Source organism: Urocampus carinirostris, chromosome 20 (assembly GCF_059441175.1).
Source record: "Urocampus carinirostris isolate Australia breed hairy pipefish chromosome 20, RoL_Ucar_1.0, whole genome shotgun sequence".
NCBI classification, from domain to species: Eukaryota; Metazoa; Chordata; class Actinopteri; order Syngnathiformes; family Syngnathidae; genus Urocampus; species Urocampus carinirostris.
Window position 1 is genome coordinate 2060652 of NC_142368.1, and position 22658 is coordinate 2083309.

Sequence of the window (22658 nt, forward strand, 5' to 3'; positions counted from 1 at the left end):
CCTCAGAACTGTGCCACACACGCACTAACCACTGTGACGCCGTGCTGCCCATAATACATTTTTATTAACTATTTTTATTCTAAGGTTTTTAATAAACTACAATTTTTTTTAAATAATTCATTTTAACAAACGAGTCATTTTTAAAATCAATAATCTAACTATTTTTCAATAATTCATTGAACTAAACAATCAACTATATTTGAAGAATTAAGTTTAATAAGCTATTTTATTGAAGGATTCATTTTACCTATTAATGAATTTTCAAAAAATTAAGATTTAAGTGACCTATTATTTTCAATCATTCTGAAGTAACTAGTTTTAAATAATTAATTATAACTAAAAAAATATTTTTTGATGCATTAACTTTACCAAATCAATTATTTTAAAATAATTTTGACTATTTTTAAGGCATTAATATTTTTTTATTTTCAAATAATCAATTTGAGTTTAACTTTAAAGATTAAATGAATGAATTAGTTTGTCCCGTTCACTCTGAGGGGTCAATATTTGCTGAATCAACAGCTACACCATTTTCCCATTTTATTTTAATTGAAATTAAATGACACATTCTTAAAATATCTAATTTTAATGCAGTTCTAAGACACTTTGTCCTCTAAAATTCAGAAAATAAGAGCCGGTAACCTCAAAAGTTCGAGTAATAAATGCCAAAAATTGTCAGCGATTATTTGGCATTAAGTTGCCGATTATTAGCTATTTTTCGTGGATCTGCTGACAAAACTGCACACCACAAAAGCCGCCAGAGTTTTTTTATGTTGCATGCCAGAAAATATAGCTATAATCTCTATACAAATGGCACATGTACAAGATTTGCAATAATTAATCTCAGTCAAGTTATTTTGATTGTAATTACAACCTGTAATAATATAGTAATAACATGATTACGTTGTTATCCTAGAGATACTGATTAAACTGGTAGCCATTTGGGCTAATCAGTAACAAAAATGTAGCTACTAGCTCAAACATTTTTGATAAACCCTGACTTAGTTAGGCACTCTCTCAGGCCACTTGTTTGACATCTAGTGAATGTCACAAATGCTCACAAGGAGTAACACTGAAAAAAATTCAGGAGAAATAAGACAATAAATATGTAATAACCCGAATAAATTAAAACAAAATTTGTTTATAGTTCTCGGTGTGAACGAATCTGGAAAATACTTCTCTAAGATCCCAAGTCTTTCGTCAGAAATGAAATCTGGTCGGAAGGACTAAGTGGCCTCACGAAGGTGGCTCTGCAAAAACAAAAGCAGTTAATTTTGGCGCCCCCCCCTTTTTTTTTAATGATAAATTACCAATTTGTTCTGCCGTCTCTTCGGCTTCAGTCTTCAGTTTTTGACGAATCGTTTCCAGCGTGTCTGTGGGAATGAAACCCGGGTTGTTCTCCATGTAGTTGAGGACGTAGAGGTCGGCGTCGGTCAGGGTGAAGCGGTGGCCAAAAACTACAACGTTAAATAAAAGTTTTTACGTCCATATCTGGGGTGCGCAAACTACAGCCGACGTGCCAAATGCGGCCCCTTAGGGCACGCCTAACAAAATGTTCAAAACATAATGACAATTGGTGCCAATGTTTTCCACAATGCTCTTTTGTGTGTCTACAACCAAAATATTACTACAGGAATACTACAAAATTAATACAAAACTAAATATAAAATTAAGTTCATAAAAACAGGAATCTCATAATTTTGCTCTTATTATGAAAAGAAAAAAATATATAGAATTACTCCATAAACACTACTATAGTAATATAATAAAAACTACTTCTATTGCAACATTACCACATACATCCTACAAAAATACAACTACAGAAAAAATACTAAATACAACAAAAATATGAGTGTGGAAATGCTACAAAATACTGCTAAAATAGTACTACTGAAATACTTTAAGTATACCTGTTCAGAAATACTACAAAAACACCACTACTGTATTATAATACAAATACTACTACAGTAATACTACAAAAATACTACAGACACACTACAAAAAAATTACTATGGAAATACTACACAATTACAAAAAGAATACTACTATCAGGGTTCATACACGTTTTAAAAATTAAGGACTTTCAAAGCCAATTTTCCAAATTCCTCAGTACCTTTTAAAGAAATAATACATTTATTATATTGATAATAATAATAGTTATTGATTACTTGTCATTATCATTATTGATCCCACCAACACTAACAATGTATTAAAGGTAGATGCAAGCCAAAGAAAGTCGATTCTTCTTATATTTTATTTTTCTTCATTTAATGTGTAGTCTATTGAGTCGGACTGCCAAAAAGCATGGCAACAATTTCAAGCATTCACAAGCACTTCAGCCATAATTGAAGCACGTTTAAACCCTTTTTATGGATTTCAAGCACCCGTACTGACCCTGCACTATGAAAACACTACTAAAATACTACAGCAGAAACACAACAAAAATAAAACTAGAGTAGTGATATAAAATACAACTACGGTAAAAACAAAATCTCATATTAAGTGCTTGAAACGGGGACATATTATTTTGCTTTAATTGTGAGCGTTTTGAAACCAAAGAACACGTTGAGGTTTGCATGTATATCCATGAATGAGAAAGTCTTTAGGACCAGCCCCTCGGACAATTTTTTTTTAACCCAATATGCCCCCCGACTCTAAATGGTTGCCCACCCCTGGTCTATACCACTCATCCCCGTCAAAATAAAAGCCTCACCTTCCACAATGGATCCGATGGAGAAATCGGCCGGCGAGTAAAAATCGGGATTGTCCACTGAAGTGTCCGGCTTAGGGACGCGTGTTCTTTTCAGGAACTGCCCTCCCTTGAACCCCGAATTGTTTTTGGGGTTCTCGTAGATGCTAACGGTGTCGTCTGATAAATAATAACACATGATGAAGAACCGATCGGCGTCTTTGCGTCTCTGGGACTCGGACGCGCCCTCGGGCGTCACCAGCCGGGCGCTGTAGCGCAAGACTTTGTGTTCGTTTTCGAGCATTTTGACGACGTTCTTTCGGGGGGGCATCGGGAGGAGGGATAAGCAACTCTGGAGGGAGTCTTCTAGGGAGCCGAAGCCGTTGTAAGGAGGGATTTCCTAGGGTTAAAGGAAAAGGGGTAAAGTTTTATAATAAAAAAAAAAATACTATTGTGACTTTTTGTTGTGTGGATCTGCAGCTAGTTTAAAAAAAGGAGCAAAAAATAAGCAAAATATTGAATAACTATAATTTGAATTATGATTTTTTTTTTTTTACCAAAAGAGGAAATTTATTTAAAAACTGAAGAAAATATAATCATTTAAAATATATATTAACAGTTATGGGAATAAGAATTATTACAATATTTGTTTTATTTTCAATCAATAAAAAGGGAAGAAATTAAAGAAAATGAGGAATATAATATTTTAATCATAAGAAATATTACAATTTTTACTTTAAGTAAAAATGTTGTTGTCGGGTTAAGAAATAATATCATTAAATAATTTATCATAACTCCAATTGTAATAATTTTTTCTCAGTTCAATTAAAACCTTATATATAACGAGGGAAAAGAAAACAGTGAAAAATTATATTTGTAAATGAATTATAATAGATTGATTTTTGTTGTTGTTAATTTTACACATTTTTTGATAACAGTGAAATACATTTTGATGAAAAAATTCAAAACTTTTTTAGTTAAAAAATAGTTAAAAACGAGTTATAAAAAGAGGTCAAATATAGTTAGAGTAAATACTACTAATATTCATTATAAACTATTGTCAAAATGGGTCCTTTTCTCAAACATATCTAAAAGAAATGTATTTAAATACTTTGCATACAATAATTCAATGTAAGAATGACAATATTTATAATAGGTAGCAAAATGTTCTGAATTCATTTCAAAAAATGAAAAAAAAATGGTAATGTTTATAATAAATGATAATTATTATAATAGATTGTGATGCATTATTTTAATTGTTTTTTTCCTTATATGAACAAATAATTTAGATCTAAATATGTTCTACATATTTTAATTGGACACTTAATATTTTTTTATTTTTAGTTGATAATTATTGTTTAAAAATGGGTCATTTTAAATGTGTAAGAAAGGAATAATTTTTTTAATAAAAAAGTTTTCCTTTTTTATTGAAAACATTTTTTTTGTAAAGTAAATAAAAAAGTAATACTTATAAATGTGAAAAGAACTAATGTATGTCAGAGCGAAGCTACATATAGCTTGGGTTATTGGCTACTTTTAGGCAAGTCTCACCTTTTTCATGCCCTCAAACTTGCCCATCTTCTTGGGAACTTTTATGCTCCTGATCTTGATCTCCGGGTGGTTTGCCTCGTAATACTCTTTGGTGAAGCCGTCGCAGTCATAAAGCAGGAAACGCCGGCCCAGGATGGTCATCATCTCCCCCACTTGGAAATCTTTTGGTGAGAAAAACTCCTCCACTTCCTCAGCTGTGTCCTCCATAACGCAACTAGGGAAGTTCTCTGGAAAGCACAAAATACTACGTCCAATTGACCTTTTTTAGTGAGGAATATCTTGGCCAGCGGTATCCCTCCCGCCTTACCATGCCCCGTCTTCATTTTCTTGGGTATCCTGAGTCGCTGCATGAGCACGGGAAACGGGAAGCGACCGCTGTTGGGCTTGTGGTCCTCCTTGATCTCCACCGTGTCGTCCACCAGGAAGTAGTGGATGGTCACCGGTAAGATTTCGCCCAGTTCCGACTCCGAATCGTCCCAAAGGGCGAAGAAACGCAGTACCTGGACAGGAAAATGACGTTAAAATATATATATAATGCCGTAAATTGGGTCCTTGAGTGGTCTGGTTAAATATCAGCTCAGTCTCGCATAAGTAAACTACTAAATAACTCAGGTTTGAGTTCGATTGAGTTGTTATACTCATCTCTCGAAATTAGACCCCGGGATTGGGCAACCCCACTTTACTAAGTTTTTATTTTATGGTGTGAAATGAGATGTTTTTCAGCCCCTTCTTTCTGACATTTCCCCCACTATACGACATAAACAACAAATTATTTCATGTGCCAAAAGAAGGAAAATTCCAACTTTGTGAGATCTGTGTGAAATGAGATGTTTTTCAGCCCCTTCTTTCTGAAATTTCTCCCACTATACGACATAAATAACAAATTATTTCGTGTGCCAAAAGAAGGAAAATTCAAACTTTGTGAGATTACATCTCTTAGATGCCTGTCTGCTATAGGTCAACTTCATATATGTATAATACTGGTCTGCTATTGGTTTGCATCAAGGAATCACGAAAAAGCTGATATGGTGTTGGCTGAACTAGTTTTAAGAATCTCGTGTGCGTTGTAAAGACTTAGGCAATACAATACTACACTGTATTTATTCGCTAATAGTTGAAAGGTTTTCTGTGATGCTAAAGGGAGAAGAAAAATCAAGATAACCATGGACAATAAGCTAGCTTTAGGGTTAAGTAGAATGCTTTTGAGAGGCCGGGAGCAGATTGATTTTCATATTTGGTACTCGGGAAGTATACTCAAGATACAATCACTTCTAGATAAGTGCACATTCCAGAAACAGATTAATCTCCTATGTAGAGGTATGATTGTCGGACTTACTGTATACCGGGGTCTCCAACCTTTTTCAAGCTTAGAACTACTTTTTGGCAAACAGCACCCACTTCTATGTGCCTCTCCAAAATGACAACATATCGTTGTCATTTTGGACAACTTCCCACTTCCAATAATTAACTTACCAGGTTAATTATTGGAAGTGGGTTTAAAAAGACTTGGTCAGCCACTAAATCTGTCTGTGTAAAATAAAAATACTGAACTAGAAAATCCCAATGTCCCAGAGCACTGTTGAGCTATTTTCAGGACAGGTATGCGAACAAATCAGCTGTCTTTAGAAGGCACCCAGGTGCCTACAGTCACCACATAAGAGACCCCTGTCGTATGCTATTTTGCTATTTCCATGTTTTTATCTAGTGAATCCCCAGTTCAGAATCCATTAGCTGGTTGAGTGTTTTTCAATCACTGTGCTGTGAGAAATTATTTAAGTTGTGTGCCTGTGCGGTTATGTGAAAGCTAGCTTTCATTTGGATTTACTTTTCCCAGAGATGCAATGGCACCGACCGGTGGTGTTCCGCAGTATTTTTTTCAATGAAAGAAATAAGCCTTGGCTCAAAAAAAGGTTCAAACACATTGAGTCAAGTACCTTAGGTTTCTTTCCCCGCTATTTAACTTTGCGATCCCGCCTCAGAACTGATTAATGGCGTATCTAAGGGCGTTACTTTGTATACATGATTAGGTTTTACCTTTCGATCCATGTGCAGAAACTGGAATCTGCTGTCGAATTCAGACGGCGTCGTGTAGGTCGGTGGAGGTTTGTACCGACCCGTGAGATAAATGTCCACCGGCATTTCCTCTTGCGGGTTGAGAAGAATCCCCTGATGCTCCATAAAGTCCTACGGATCGAACGGATGGGATTTCAAGTTCGAGTCTGAACGTAATCCCGGCATTTCCTGCTCGTACCTTGGTGAAGGCGTCGCATTGCGCCACGTGGTACTTGACGCCGTACACTTCCAGGTCGATGCCGAGGTTGAGATCTTTCCAGTGGTAGTACTTGCCGGGTTCTTTCTTGGGGAGGCACTGGCGCTTAATCCGCTGACCTTGCAGAATCCCGGAATTGGGCACCCAAGGCTCGGAGATGCTCATGCTGTCGTCTTCCAGGTAGTAGTAGATGACGACGTGGCGGACGCAGCTCTTCTCAAAGCGGCTGTTGACGATTGCCTCCTCGAAGTATGCTTTGAAGCAAAGCACCTGGAGAAAAATAAGCGAATAATGAAGTAGAATTGATTCGATGTTTCAGATAAGGCTAAGGGGAGGTTCACAGTACAAGGATCCTTTAACCACCAGGGTCGTCGGCGCACCACTACCTGTAGTGTGTCTTGGGCATGTACAGCATGGCAGCAGCCCTCCCGCTCCAGGCTGTTCTTTGTGTAGGGTTTTGCTACCCGACCTGAATCAATAATACTGGTTTCCATGGTTACCAGTAACGGGAGAAGCCTCCTGATACAGCACCTTCAACATGTGGTCGCAATTGTTTTTATACTACGACCTGTGGCCAAAACTGCAGCTTTTGCTCTGAACCCAAAAACTCTAAAAGTCATTGTTTTGAAAATTAATATTAATTTGTCATGGATCTTTTTTATTTTGATTTTCATACAATTTCAAACGTGTAACATTCAAAAAATAGGGAGAGGTAGACCTGTTTTATACCGCCAGCTGTGGCTAAAAAGCGTAACTGCAACCTTTGCTATGGACAAAACGTTTCTCAATAATTTTGGGGGGTTTAGTATCCATCCATCCATCCATTATCTGCACCGCTTATCCTCAGTAGGGTCGCGGGGGTGCTGGAGCCCATACCAGCTATCTTCGGGCAGTGGGCAGGGGACACCCTGAACTGGTTGCCAGCTAGTCGCAGGGCACACAGAGACAGACAACCATTCACTCGCTCATTCACACCTAGGGACAATTTGGGCCGGCCAATGAACCTGAAATGCATGTTTTTGTAATGTTGGAAGAAACCGGAGTGCCCGGAGGAAACCCACGCAAGCACGGGGAGAACATGCAATCTCCACACAGGGGGTTTGATCTCATGACCTCAGAACTGTGCCTAACACGCGCTAACCACTGCGCCGCCGTGCTGCCCGGGGTTTAGTATAAAGTTTTTAATTTTGATTGAACTTTGTTTAGTTTTTTAAATTAATAATAATATATATTTATTTTAAAAAAGGTTACAACTTGAGAATTTGCTCTCCTTCCTCCTAAACTTTCAACCAGTAAAAAAAACAAAATAAAAAACACATTGATTTGAATACTGGGCAAAAATACCTAAAAACTTCCATTCCAAATGTGAATAAATAAATAAAAAAAACATAGGTCGGGAAATTTCTATCTCTTACGTCGTAGAATCCCCATCTTAATTGGCACCATATTTGTCTGCCATCGTGCTATGCCGTGTATCACTGGCCCTTGCTTGTACCAGGGAACACAGTGCCATCAAGTGGTCAAATATTACACATTGGGGCTTTAATCCTTGGTGAGCGTAACTTCGTAGCTCACCTTTTGTAGCATTTTCATTAGACTCGCAGGGTCAAGTCAAGTCATGGTTGTTGTTTTGTTTGGCTCTTAATCACAAGGAGACTCAAAGGGCTGCAGAGACCACTGATTATTGCAAACCACAGACTATTATGACACCATCCCCTGATCTAAAACCTACATGAGGGCAAGGAAAAACTCAAAAACCTCAACATAAGGAAAATGAGGACACCTCAAATGACGCACCCCACCTGTAAATCATAATTAATATATTCTTACTCCTGTCATGTACGTAGAAAAACTCAGTGGTGAGGACCCAACTTTACCTTCTTGTCCAGAGTGACGAAAGCCGGAATAAAAGGTTTAACTTCTGGCTCGGGAGGCGAAGGTGCAGAATGGTAGGACAGACTGACTAAGTCTTTGATGTATTTTGTATCAAAGGATCCATAGGTGAAGTCGGGGGTGTCGCCCGACATGCCACTGAGCTCCTCCTGCAGCATCTGCTGGGTCAGGAGAGGCTCCAGTCCAATGCCCAACCTAGGGGGCTGGGCCAGGGCCAGCCCCCTGCAGTAGGACAGGGTCTGAGGTCGATGAAAAGCAGTTTTCTGGGGAAGAGGATTAGACTTCAGTATCTTTGCTGTCTTGCAGTGAATAACTAATTTATATCAATAAGTGGCAACAGATTACTATTTAATTTTCCTATTATGTACTTATATATGTTATCTGCTCATGAGGTAGGACAGTATATTTAATAACTTTTCATAAATGTTTGATGAAGCTGTTGAAGATAGCACTGCAATAAAATAAAATAAATAAAGTTTGCACATGATTTAACATATTGTAATTACTATTTTTTTATTTTACCAGAAAAAAAACAAAAAAGTTGGAATGTAGTAATTAAATGGCAGCAGATTACTATAGTATTATTTTAATATGAATTATATAATTGAGGAAGTACAGTATATTTACTGAATTATTTTGCTTTATGTAGCTGTTTAAGATTGCAGGGCAAAAAATAGTTTTAAAAAAATCTGATAAACTCAAAACCTTGCACGCAATTCTACAGATTTTAATTGTGTTTTTATCGTTTTACAAAAACAGATACTATCTACCCTGGTCATATCCCTCGAGAGGGGTGACCAACAGCAAGACAAACACATAAAAAACTAAGAAAATAAAAATAGGGAAAACGTAGCAAAAAACACACACAAATTTTTTGGGACCATGGCCAACCCAAATGCCCAAACAAGTTAAGCACCTCGGCACCCAAGTTGGTCATGCTTTCGTCCCTCCAGATGGAACGGGACACAAGAAAGTGGCTATGTCACTCTGGCAAGGGTAACACAACACACTCTTCTCTTCAACAGCAGGGCCCGACAGCTTTCACTGGTTTTCATCATTCAGGTGCCCTTCCCATCCCTTAGAACACGTCTAAACATCCCACTATCCTTTTACAACACCCTTCCACTCATTCCTATCACCAACAAGAGCTCGAGCTTCCAATAGATTTAGACCTCTTTCCTGCAGTGCACTCATAACACCATCCATCCACGTCAATCGCGGCCTTCCGCTTGGTCTCCTTTCATTGACTTCTGCTATGTAGATCCTCTTCAACATTCGCTCTTCATCCATCCTCCCCATGTGTCCAAACCAACCGAGTACTCTCTTATCCACACGCTTGCTCAGTTCCACGACTACTCCAGTTCTGTCTCTCACAATTTCATTTCTTAATCTATCCAATCTTTTCACTCCTAACATACTCCTCAAACACTTCAGCTTGGAAACATTTAATTTCCTTCTCAAATCTGCGTTCAGGGTCCAAGTCTCTTCACCATACAACACAGTCGGCACAATCACACTCTCATACAGTCCCCTCTTAACATCCATACTCGTCCTCTTGTTGCTCATCACTCTGCTCAGAGCACCCAAAACCTTGCTTCCTTTATTCACTCTGTGGAATACCTCGCACTCCATTCCACCAACTGCAGCCACATCACAACCCACCTAAAGCTTTCAACTTCTTCCAGCACCTGTCCATGCAACAATAGCAGGTTTCTTTCTATATACTGATCGTCTGCTCATGAGGTAGTTCAATGTATTTCATATTTTATTAATGAAATAAAGTAAAAAATCTTGCAAATAATTTTGCTGAATTATATTATTTCTTATTTTACTTTAAAAAACATTTGTTTTTGCTCCACTCAGATATTTTTTACTCTTTTCAATTATTTTTTCATTGTTTTTAAAGAATAATCACAACATAGAACATATTTAAACAAACTGGTTGATGATTTTTGCTAAATGTATGCATTTTTAATACTGTATATATATTTATGAAACACAGCTTGAAAATACAGAAACTTGAAAAATGGGTTTAGAGTGTAGTAAAATCCCAAATTATGGCTAAATTATTACTCAAGGATAATGCTCATTATTTCTACTGCCATTTAGAAATCAAATTCCCTAGTTTAAACAAAAAACGACAGCCATCACTGGTGAGCCCTTTTTACAACAGGTCAGCTTGGCTGTTCTTAGAGAGCTACCAAGGGCCCGCGAGCACCACCTAGGTGATTCCCGTACGACATTATTACAGCCATTAAGTGCAATTGCTAATCCTTCAAAACAAATCTGCAAGTGTTAATGGAACGATCTGGAAAATGAATTGTTAATTATTAAATTGGAGAAATAGCACCACCGATGTCTTAAAATTCGATGGAAAAGTACAGGACCGAAAAGTTCTGCTTACCGATACATCCTGGAAAGAGAACCCGGGCAAGAACGGCAATCCGTTGTTGTCCAATTTGCGTGACATTGTTGCTATGTGTGGACGTGGGTCAGTTTTACATCTAAAAAAACACTAATTGGTTGATTAAAAAATATTTAAATGAAATTTGTCGTAAAAAAATATATATATATATATAAAAGGCGCAACGTATTTTATTTTGTTCGTTTCCGGGAAGCAATTTATGTAAATACGGTATCGGGTTTTCTAAAATAAACGCGAATTCTTGGTTAAAAGAGCTCTTAACTCCATCGCAGGCGAGTTTCCAAAACAAAGATGATGTCATGGTGGGACTGGTGAGAGAAACTGAGCTTACAGACTCACGCCTCAGAGGATTTAAGACGTTTATTTCAATCATGGTCACGCTGCGACGGGAATTGACGTTAGCCATACGGGCAAGCTAGCCGTCACTGTTTACGTGACGTCACTACACGACGAGTTCGCTTGCAAATAGTCAAATAAACACCAAATAAAACGGTATTTTGTGCATAAAATGCTATTAATAGCGTTGGTATTATTATAACTCCGTATTACTTTGCTGTTGAAAGTTGTTTTTGAAGTCGGAATAGGTTTGTGTGACGTCATTGAACGCCTCGCAAATATTTTAACAAATACGAAATAAAGCCGTCCTCATTACATAAATATGCAATTTTTAGCGTCAATATTTTTAAAATGATGTATTTCTATACCATATAAAACAAATATTTAACTAAATACGAAATAAAAGCACTTTTTATTGCATACATTCTATCTTTAGCGTTAATATTTTCAAAACTTATTGTTGAAAGTTGTTTTTGAAGTCGCACCACGTTTGCATGACGTTTTGGAACTACGAGTTTGCGGGCAAATATTCTAGTGAATACGAAATAAAGCGGTTTTAATACATAAATGTGTTATTTTAGTTTATTTAAAAAAAATGTTTTAATATGCACCTTAACGCATTGTTTGAAGGTGGACGAGTTTTGCATGACGTCATGGACCATCGAGGTTCGGTAGCAAATATGTCAACAAATACGAAATAAAATCACTTTTTATAACGTAAATGCTATTTTTAGCGTTGATATTTTTAAAACTATTATTACTATTACTATTATTTTGCTTTCTAAAGCTGCTTTTTTAAGTTGGGATAGTACTAATGTTGTTGCCGTGAAAACGGCACCCAAAAATAAAACACACATTTATAAATGGATACGAAATTAATAAATTGTGTTAAAAATACACACATTCAAACACACGGGCTGGGGATATATTGTTGTTTGTATTGGAAAGTTGTCATTTTTTGCAGAATGCAGAGCCTTTTGTTGACCACCAAAGGGCGTACGAGTTCATAATAAATGAACACGACTGGCTCAGGATTTAAATACTGAATATTACCAAGTGAGTTTTCTTTATATTTTCAAACGTTTAACCAATTGTGTCTGAAACTTGTGACAAAAAGTTACAAAACACCAGGGCAAACAAGTCTGAAAAGTTGCCTGCCCCATTTTTCCCTACTTGAAACACAATAAGACGACTAATCCCCCCCCAAAAACATTGTTGCAAAGTGTTAAGGATTAATGATCAGAATATAAAACGGAACAACACTTTAAAATTAAGTTTATTATAAATCTACCTATAACATTCATTGCATGTATATGACATCGGTGTTTTCCATCTGCCATCAGTATTTTTGGTTTGAACAAATTTATTGACACTAAAAACAGAAAACGATCATGACAATCTCAACAGCAATTAAGCACATTCACAATATTATATTCCAATATTACGTTTTTAACAGCAAACACAAAGTGAGGTTTGAACAAACCTTCTCGAAAATCAAACATATTCACAATTTCATTATATAACATCTTTGTTATTGTCAATAGATCCGTCCAGGCCAAAGTCGATTGTCCTCGGTCTGAACAAATCCACCGACACCAACAGCAGCAAAACAGCCATCAAGCATATTCACAATTTTTTTATATTTGACAATATGACGTGACGATATGACGTTTTAACATTTTTTCCTGACATTTCCAACATCAATTAAACAATTTCAGAGTTATTTTCTTTTAACAGTAGTTAACCAGCGTGTAAAAGGCTGTGTTTACTCATCTTCATGCATGCAATGTTTGCGTTGCGTCGTCCGCTACAGGCCACGTGAACTACTCTTTCCACGATACTTTTAATGTACGTTTACGTTTTGTAGCGTCATAAATTATGTTAGCTTCTTTCGAATCTTTCTTCTGGTGCTGAGGTTTTGGCTTGATCTCATATTGAAATATAATATTGTGAATGTGCTTAATTGCTGTTGAGATTGTCATGATTGTTTTCTGTTATTAGTGTCAATAAATTTGTTCAAACCAAAAATTAAGATTTTCGAGAAGGGTTGTGTTTGCTGTTAAACGTCATATTGAAATATAATAATGTGAATGTGTTTGATTGCTGTTGAGATTGTCAAGATTGTTTTCTGTTATTAGTGTCAATAAATTTGTTCAAACCAAAAAAATGCACGACTTTATAACGCTTGGGAAAGTCCGGAAGTTATTCGATGCAGGCTTCTGATTGGCTGCAGAGTATGCAAATTGCCAAACGAACCGAAATTTCCAAATTGAACGAAGATTTCGAAATTGGAATGGAGCAAACGTTTGATTTTGGAAAAAAAAAAAAAAAAAAAAAAATTTCCTCCAAAAAGTTGTCAGTCACCCAGGGCGGACATTAAAGAAGCACGCCCGGGCGTCCGGGTAGAGTTATTTCAGACACTGGTTTAACTTAAATTTACTTGCACCAGGGTATTTGAAATTTAGCAGTGGTACTTAAGAGTGTCCGGGTCCGATGTTTGTATCAGATATCAGGCCAGTATTTGGGTAAAACAGTATCAGATTTAATCCAAAATCCTTGATAGTGATGCTTCCGAGGGTCACGTGACTTTTTCCAAACGGCTGCTATGTTGGATCACTAGCAAAAATGTTTAGTTACAATTGTCCTTATTGCCATTGATAATGCAGTCAACATTTTTTACAACGAAATTGTACATTAAAAATGATGGCTCTCAAGAGCTTTCGTTCCCTCCTCCAATACCCCTGATCCACATTGAATGCAAATTTTACTATGCTAACTGATGAACTTACCATTTGAATCAGCTGTGTCAAAGAAAATGACGTCTAAAATCAGCAACTCTCGAGGACGGGAATTGTCCTTAGATGGACTTTACAGAGTAAAAAACACATCGGAAACTTCCACTTTTAAAAACATTTTATTCCCAACACTGTACTCACCTCTTGATCTTGCGTATTGAATAAAAACAAATCAAAAAAGTAAAAAATGAAATATTAATACAGCTTAGACAGGCTGTCCCAATGTGGGTGAACCTAATATGTCCTGTGTGCTATCCTTTACTCAACTCTCAAGATTAAAACAAAAAAAGTCAGTCAGTTAAGCACAAACAGAACCAGATTGTAAATAGCTTATCATTCCTCACAATGATGGATATTTCGAGTATCTATATTTGGTATCTAGTCATCAGAACTGCGATGGAGCTTGTAATTTGTAAAGGCACTGTGACACATGGTAAAAAAATAACCTCTTTGAGGCTTTTTGTATAATATTTTCTTCTACATAACCAATTAAAAAAGGCTGACCCTCCTCCCCTCTTAGAAGGCAAAAACCAAACACAGAAACTTTAGGATTGTATCCCTGAGGCGCCTTTAAAGTATTAAAAACATATCTTGTAATAAACCATATGTAAGGGGAAAAAATACACATAAATCAATAAACTATTAAATATTATAAAATATATTTCATGGGAGATATGGAGAAAACATCTTTTTGGTTTTGTAAAAGGCAGCATCGTCTGTAAAGACGAAAATAAAATAAAAATGATTGTCCTGTACACTCTTTGGGTTTGAGGTCCTAGCTAATGCTCCATGGACAAGTGGGCGGAAAATAACCCAAAATGGACCAATCCACGACTTGGATGACACACACTTTGTGGCTTTTCTTAACAAATATATATATATATGTATATATTTTTTTTCCATTGTACAAATCAGCTCAATACTTTGGATTTCGAGTGACCTTAATGTTTGTGTATGGTTTCTAAATTAAATGATCCAACTTTAAAGGGTTTGTTTACCATAAAACCTAATTTTGGTTGTTTCATACTAAAGAGTCTCTTTTTAAAATTTTTATTACAAAGAGGACAATTTTGGGAGGGGATTATTATATTTCTGTATAAAAATAGCAAATATTTTGGTTGTTTTGAATAAAATTATCTATCTATCTATCTATCTATCATTATTACTGTTTTACTGTAAAATATGACCCAATTATTTGGGGTTGTTAGGTACAAGAACAGACACATTTATTTTTATATTTTTTTATATTTTGGACAAAAAAAAAATCCTCGTACTAATTAATAACAAGATATTTTAGGTTGTTTTAAATTAAAGTGACTAGTGATTATTTGGGTATTTCTTTCATTTTAAATTAATATCTACATTTTACATGGCTGTGTAGAACATTACCCAGCTTGTTTGATGATTTTTTTTTAAAAATATATGTATTTGAAGAGTAAAATATCAATTTTTAAAGTTATTTCATACATAAATCAACCAATATCAGGGGCAGGGCGGATAGTCACATTTGCCCATGTAGTAAAACAGTCCACACTTGTGCCGAATTGGGTAACCTTTGAGCCAGATAACTTGGTAATTCAAAACAACCCAAAGAGATGGGCCACATATCTAATTTCTGGATTGTATGGTGTGAGAACTTGGGCCAAATTGGACTATTTTTGAGCCAGATGATCAATTTTTCAATGTATACAATACAAAAAAGAAGTAATTTTGGGTCTGGGGGATGCTAATCCAAAACAACTCCGAAAGATTGGTCAGATTTACCTAAAACATGGACCATTCATCTCTTGGCCCAAATTGGGTTATTCTTTATAACCAGATGTTCTAAGAGCGAGAGACCCTTGTGTTGCAGCTGCCTGATGCCTTGCTCCTTTAATAAGTCTCTACAGGCCATTTCAGGTCCCAGGAAGCTAAAAAAAAAAATAGTGGCCCACTTCAAAAGGGTCACGGGTGAGGCAGCTTAGCCGTTCGCGTCATTGCTTCCTGCAGTAGCTCCAGGTGCAGAAAAAACGTTCCTACAGATGGCCTCAAAGTCTGCAGCACGCCCTCGTGGACACAGTCCTGAGACTGTTCTAAGTAAGTCTTCTGTCAGTAATATCGATTAAGGCTCCGCGTCCCGGGCACGTCGGGTTGCCCGTTCATCCATATCTCCCTGATGATTCGCTCTCGCTCCTCCAGCCTCTGAGCCCGCTCCAGCTCCTCGGCCGACGTGAAAACGTTCATGTTGAGCGTGCGCTCGAAGCGCCGGTGCCGCCGCGCAGAAAGGTCTGAGCGGGCGTCCCAGTCCGAGTCCGAATCGCTGGAATCTGATGAGGAATCGGCAAGGCGCGGTTTCTTCTTGGCAACGGGCCGGGATCGGCAATCGGTGCGGCAGGAGATCTGGACCACCAAGGCGAAGAGGGTGAGGAAGAGGCCCAGACAGACGCCGCAGACGAAGAAGAGCGCTGCTCTCTCTGGGTGGTCTGAGGTAAAGCGGAAAGATAATGAGACCTGGGTCACAGTTACAACCAAGATAATTACTCCACATTGTTTCGTAACAAATGTTTGGCTCTTTGGTTGGCTGGCAATATTTTGACTTGGCTTGACTTTTGGTCTTTATTGCTACATTGCGGCAATTAAAGATAACTGCGATCACGTTGAAGGGCTTACTGTGCATCAGTAAATAATACATGTATATATATATATATATATATATATATATATATATATATATATAACATACATTTTTTTTTTTTTTGGAAGGCTTGAACCCATAACGTCAATGCAAGGTTTGACGCCTTTATCCGTCAATGGCACGGTACGTGTTAAAAGTTTTAAAACATAAAACTGGGAGCGTTACACAACTGAAAAAGATTCAGAAAATCCAGTTTTGTCAGGGATGGTTTTATGAATTAAATCAGGATCAATAGGCTACCGGTTGATAAAATATTTCTAAAATAAGATCTTATCATGGTATTACTATGTGATTATTATTATTTTTACCTGGTTGTTCTTATTAGAAGTAGATTTGAAGTGTCAATGATTTCTCATTCCAGTAAGAAATCAAAATTCGTAGAAAATCACAATTGCCTATCACTGGTGAGCTATTTTAAGAACTGGTCCATAGTGTACTCAGCTATTCTTATGGGGCAACCTCATGCCTGCGGTGACCCCTGTAGTAGATCAGGATTACACAGCAAATTGGCAGAAAACATAACTTTTGATTCATTTTTTAAACTTATTTTACAATGAGATGCGAAAGAAAAAACCTAAAAACGATCAAATTCCCTCTTATGGAAGATGATTTCTCTAACCTAACCCTGGATGATGTATTTTTTTAATTGAAATAATTATCTACGAGGAAAAATTTTAGATAATTGTCTTTGTTTCAAGGACTTTTTTTTTTCAAACAAAATCGTTTAAAAACAAATTTTAAATAGGAATTAGGATTATCACAGACTGTCAATGCCGAGGTCCCGCTCATGTCTGAAGAGCAGAATGACGCCTTACGTCAAAAAACAACAGCGACCAGAGGATGAAGTTGCTGTATTTAAATTATATCAAAAGGCTTTTCCTACTGGTAACCATGAAAACCAGCACTATCTGTTTCTTGTGGGGGAGAAAACCCCTACCCAAAAAATGGCCTGGGAAAGAATGGGGGGCACCAGGCTGTACTTGCCCAAGATACACCACAGTGGTGCATCAGCTTTCGAACGTAATCTGTTCCAGGTTGGAGGTTGAGTTCTGTTATGTTTGAGGTCTGAATTTATTTTTCCCATAAGAAATGATGCTAAAGTACTTAAACTGTTCCGGACCATAAGAAAAGTCATTTATTTCTTTTAAATATGCATCTGACAAGCAACTAAGGCCCAAACATGAAGATGTATCTGTATTGCTGATATATATATATTTACTAAAACAACAGCAATACAGTTTTTATTTTCCACAAAATCTCCCCTTTTATTCCTAGCGTTGGCCTCAATTGTTCAAAGGTGTTCCTACTTGAAGCATAGGTGTAGGCCGCCAGCGCGTTGCTAATCAGGCCCATGCTGGAGCTGAAAGTGGAGTTGATAACTGGATTCTTCTCCGGGGGGCTCGCCGGAGTCTCGTCCCCCCCTCTTCCCACCTCAGGATACCGCTCCTGGTTGGCGTTGGTCTCCCTGACCCACTTCCGGTCTAGAAATGACAGATGAGTCACAGGATGTGAACAGAGATGCAAAAATAACAAAAAATGCCAGTCTAACTTTCACCACCCGTGACGATGTTTGAGTCATTGTGGCCGAATACAATTCTGAACATCACAAAAAGGCTTCTTATCTATTAAACATCCTTTACTGGAATTGCTGCCTGGAAGCCTAAACGATTCCACCTGGCATAAATGTCAGCTAGCCAGCACCAGAAACTTACAACCACGCCTGGTTAGCTAACCAGAAAAATAACAAGATAATCCAAACAGTCAGTTTCGATCATTATCTTATCCTTTTTAGTTGATGAAAATTTCAAGTAACTTTAAGACTTAAATACACTTCATGATGTATTTTAAGCGAAAGAAACACAATTTCAATTCTCTGTTTTTGCTACAATCTGACTTTGACCTAAGGATTTCCTATTTAAAGGGACAGTTTGTATGATTTGACCACTACATGTCACTGTATTGTCGTGCAGCCGAAAACCAGCGCTAAAAGCACAAAAAAGAATACAAACTACGGAGACTCAAAGTGATCAAACTGCACCGTTTTGTTTTGACATCTCGTTTGCACTACATTACGCTAACCACCTACCAGTGAGCGGATGTCATTAATCAAAAAACAGACAAAACATTTCACCTACACAAAAGACAAGACAAACGACACGATTTGGAATGTGGATTTAATGTCAAGGGGTTGCGTTCCACCCTCATGTCTTGACGGTCTTCATCCCGTATCCCTTTATCAAAGGCAGAAACTCGTTTTTCCAGATGAGCTGGAAAGTTTGAAAAAGCTCCTAAGAAGGTCAAGGCTTTTATTTTTTTTAAATGAGACACTAATGCAGGGGTAGGGTATGTATGGCTCAGGAGCCAGTTGTGGCTCTTTTAATGGGTACATCTGGTTCAGAGATAAAATTGACTACTGTATTTCAATGCCTTGAGGACAGGGGTGTAATACCGCTTTTCTACCATGAGCAGCAGGAGCGCTGTCGCACTTTTCTACCTAAAGGCAGGGAAGAAGACATTTCATTAGGATTTCTTCTGTGTTTTAGCCAATGAGATACAATAGAACATACAATTAATGAATGAAGATGTATGATCAACGGCACACTTGTGGACTTTTAGGACGAGTTTTTGTAGATTTCAAAGATGTCGAACACTCACGTCTATAAAATAGAATTGAAGACGAATAATAACCCCTAAATTCCCAAGGTTAGAACCTTGACCATGTCACATAGCTAAAGGTGAATACATCCCTGTCCTTCTCGTTTGCTGTATTCTATGACATTTTTACGAAACAACTCTGCCCGCATCTTGTTTTGAAACTAGTATTCATGACAAAATGACGGTTACAATTTTAACGATCATAAGTAACTGCAAGAGGGAGACACATTTTGATCTCATATACTTAAAAAAAACACATCAAACATCAGATTTATGTCTCAAAATGTATTGTTTGGCTCGCACTTTTTAGTCAATAAGGTTGCTGACCCCTGCACTATCGTCTTTTCTGCTCTAAAAAAACCCCAAAGTGTTCCTCTTATAGCTTGTGGATAGGGGTTGAATGTCTTTGGTTAACCTCACTCCACAGGGGAGCTATTCAGACCAGTTTTTTTTCTCACCTGGAATAGCGTTGGGGCGCTTGACTGAGGTCCCCTCGGGAGGGCTGTCCCCCACTATGTTGGGGTCATGGGCGCTGGGTGGTGGGGAGTACGCCGGTGGTCTGGAGCTTTGTTCCTGGAGTAACTTCTTTGGCACTTCAGAAGGATGCAGGAAATTGAAGAAAATGGGAGAGAATTATTATTAGTGGTTATCGTTTATGTCTGTCAATGGCACTGAACAAGTTTAAGTGTGTATGATGATGATTCACACCACGTCTTTGAGGTCCCCCTCCCAAACCGCTACCACATATACCCCCCTTTAAACCCTCACAGGGTCCTTCGAGTGAGTCAGGCTGTCTGCACACTGATTCAAACCCACAACATACCGTGCCATACATTCCAGACCCCCACTCTTTTTGCTTATTGGCCAACTGAACCTCAGTGTATTGTGTGCGGGTGTTTGTGTGGTTACAGTTGGAACTGTGTCTGAGTCACTCGGGACCAATGGTCAGTGAAGACAAATCATCTGTTTCCTGACACCGAGTGCTAGTCATGGTTAGGAATGCGTGCGTGATAGTAATGGCAGAACAACAAGAAACGGGCAGTATGTCATTGCCATAAACTGCTGGCGATGAGGGACGAACGGAAATAATCCCTTAGGAGTTTGATAGGGAGACTTCACCTCAACTGGGGTCTGGATATGGGAACACTCAACCAGTTGATGAGCTGTTAGGAACATAAAGTATTCCCTCACCATTTCACAGTTCTACTTTCACGTCCTCAGTGCGTCACAATTTTTTCTAATATCCGGTTTTAGGGATTAATATGTACTTTGCGGAATTACTGCATCACTTTACAAGCGCCTTTATGCTCAAACCAATCAGAGAACTGTTTCTGCTTCCTTGCTGCTTATTGGAACAATCTGAATAAATTGTTTAGGTGTCTATTGACAAACGAATAACCCTGTGTACATGCCAATTGAAATAATGAGATTACAAGGGAGAAGCAGCAGCAACGTCATTCAATTTAGAACCACGACTCCCCCTTTTGATACACCGCTTTCGTGACAACAAACGGCCGTTTTTACAAGATACCGCCGTTTGACAGACTCAGCAACCGATTCATGACTTCATGAGTGTATTTAGGCCCTCCGTTTGATGAATCAGCGTTGGTCACGTTCTAGTTGAAGCGGTGGACAACATAGGGGCAATTCTGAACTGACTTGGCTTCTCTGAAGCCAGTAACGATGTCGAAATAACAAAAATGGCTTCTTTCTAAGGCTTAGATCTATTTTGGAGTACTGATCTTACAGAGATAAAGGTTATGCAAAATTGGTTTTCTGGTACCGCTTTCTTTCTTACTCAATGTTCCCAAGTTGTTTACTGTATCAAAAATGACCACAGATCCTATCATTAACACTCCAATCACGTGTTTGTGTTCCCGGTAATTCATGCTATCATACTAGGCTGTTTTTGTACTTGATTCCGTTTGCATATTTTTATCAGTATGTTTGTGTTCATGACTTCTTTGCTGTCTTCTGATGACCTTGTACTTATACGAGAACTAAAAAAAACATAGATTAGAAGATGTTGGTCCCAATGAATGGCATTTTCTAAGATGTTTTGAGGAATTGTATGCTTTAAAGTTCGAAGGAACTACTGTACCTTGATGAGGCCCTTATATCTCAAAAAAACATTTCAAAGAACAGTAGACCCCTTGGGATGCAACATGAATCAATTCTCAAGTTCGGATCACAAAGTGAAATTGCGAGGATTGCCATGCGTTTATGAGATTTCCTTGCCATAATTACTTCCTTATTTTTAATAATAGCCTCGATAGTTGCTTGGTTACAGTAAAGGAAAATAGAGAGGCTAGTCATTAGTGTGCCTTCTTATTATTTCTTAAAAATAACAAACTCTGTTTATATAGTTATCATGTTTTTGCTTCTGACTTTAGCATCACTATGAAATGAAATGATCTGCATTTATATAGCGCTTTTCAAGTCAAGACTTCGCAAAGCGCTTTACATTGTGCTTCACATTTCCCAATAGCGTCCGTGCAGCCATGTGCGGCGCTAACCTGCTTATTGGGGGCATTAGGGGTTCAGTGTCTCACCCAAGGACACTTTGACATGTAACACAGAGGAGCCGGGATTTGAACTGCGATCTCTTGATCCCAAGATGATCCACCTCCTGAGCCAAACCTTGGCACCCATCATGAATAATTACAGTACAAAAAATACATTATTGTATCTCTGACTTTTCAAGTTTTTACGAAGCACACGCGATTTTGAACTGAACGAAGAGACAGAAAGGCATTTTGGGAAGTAGTTCACCTAATAGTACTTCAGGATTTTCATGATGCCGTGATGCAAAATAATAGCAGCTTAGCATTTTATATGACCTTGCCCAATAGCCTAAATACATGTTGGAGACATAACCGTCATGATCACTGATTAGCATCACCTGTGCCCGCTCATTTGGCGCCAGCCGCTGCGGGCTAGCTGATTGGTTCCCTGTCCCTTTTAAAGCCCAGTCCTGTCACTCTACGGTTGTCAGTCCGTCAGCAAACCTCTGTTGTTACAAGGCAAGCATTTTGACCCTGACTCCCGCCTGTCCTGTTTTTGCACCCATTTTTCCACCCGTCTGTTCCTGATCTCCCCGTTTGTCTCCGTCTCCAACTTGTTTTTGATCCCGACCACGTTTGCTCTTCCGTCCCGGCTTACAACCCATTTTTGATCCCGACCACGTTTTTGCTCTCCTGTCCCGGCTATCGACCTGTTTTTCCGTCCTTGACACCGCCATCTCCCGCTACGGAAGATCCACTTCCGTATTCGGATCCCGATCTGATTGCATGAGCGGCTTGCTTCGCGCGTCCAGCGAGCACCAGATCGAGGGCGCTGTCATTCCTCTTTCTATCAATAAACTTGTGGTT

The 22658-nt window shown here is 38.0% G+C and overlaps 2 protein-coding genes across 2 annotated transcripts in view; both read right to left on the reverse strand.

The window, feature by feature from the left end:
• Positions 1-752: 752 nt before the first annotated feature.
• Positions 753-11177, reverse strand: efhc1 (EF-hand domain (C-terminal) containing 1). Its single transcript, XM_088324503.1, has 9 exons — positions 10807-11177; positions 8387-8665; positions 6492-6779; positions 6275-6424; positions 4548-4740; positions 4241-4467; positions 2714-3089; positions 1311-1457; positions 753-1250 (listed from the first exon to the last, which is right to left on the reverse strand). The coding sequence occupies exons 1-9, from the start codon at positions 10870-10872 to the stop codon at positions 1237-1239; spliced, it is 1740 nt and encodes a 579-aa protein (XP_088180629.1). The 5' UTR covers positions 10873-11177; the 3' UTR covers positions 753-1236.
• Positions 11178-14058: 2881 nt separating this feature from the next.
• The window catches only part of eva1aa (eva-1 homolog A, regulator of programmed cell death a), a 74080-nt gene continuing 65480 nt past the window's right edge, over positions 14059-22658 (reverse strand). The window contains exons 6-8 of the mRNA XM_088324843.1: positions 19746-19880; positions 17940-18113; positions 14059-16420 (exon numbers count right to left, since the gene is read on the reverse strand). Of these exons, the coding sequence (XP_088180969.1) occupies positions 16047-16420; positions 17940-18113; positions 19746-19880 (683 nt within the window). The 3' untranslated portion in view covers positions 14059-16046. The remainder of the gene's footprint in view (positions 16421-17939; positions 18114-19745; positions 19881-22658) is intronic.

Coding starts and splice junctions, on each gene's coding strand:
- efhc1 (XM_088324503.1), bottom strand. CDS start 10,872: ATGTCACGCAAATTGGACAACAACGGATTGCCGTTCTTGCCCGGGTTC. Junction 6,780..8,386: donor TCGTCACTCTGGACAAGAAG/GTAAAGTTGGGT, acceptor ATTTTTCTCCAG/GTGCTTTGCTTCAAAGCATA. Junction 4,741..6,274: donor TTCTGCACATGGATCGAAAG/GTAAAACCTAAT, acceptor TTTCCTGTCCAG/GTACTGCGTTTCTTCGCCCT.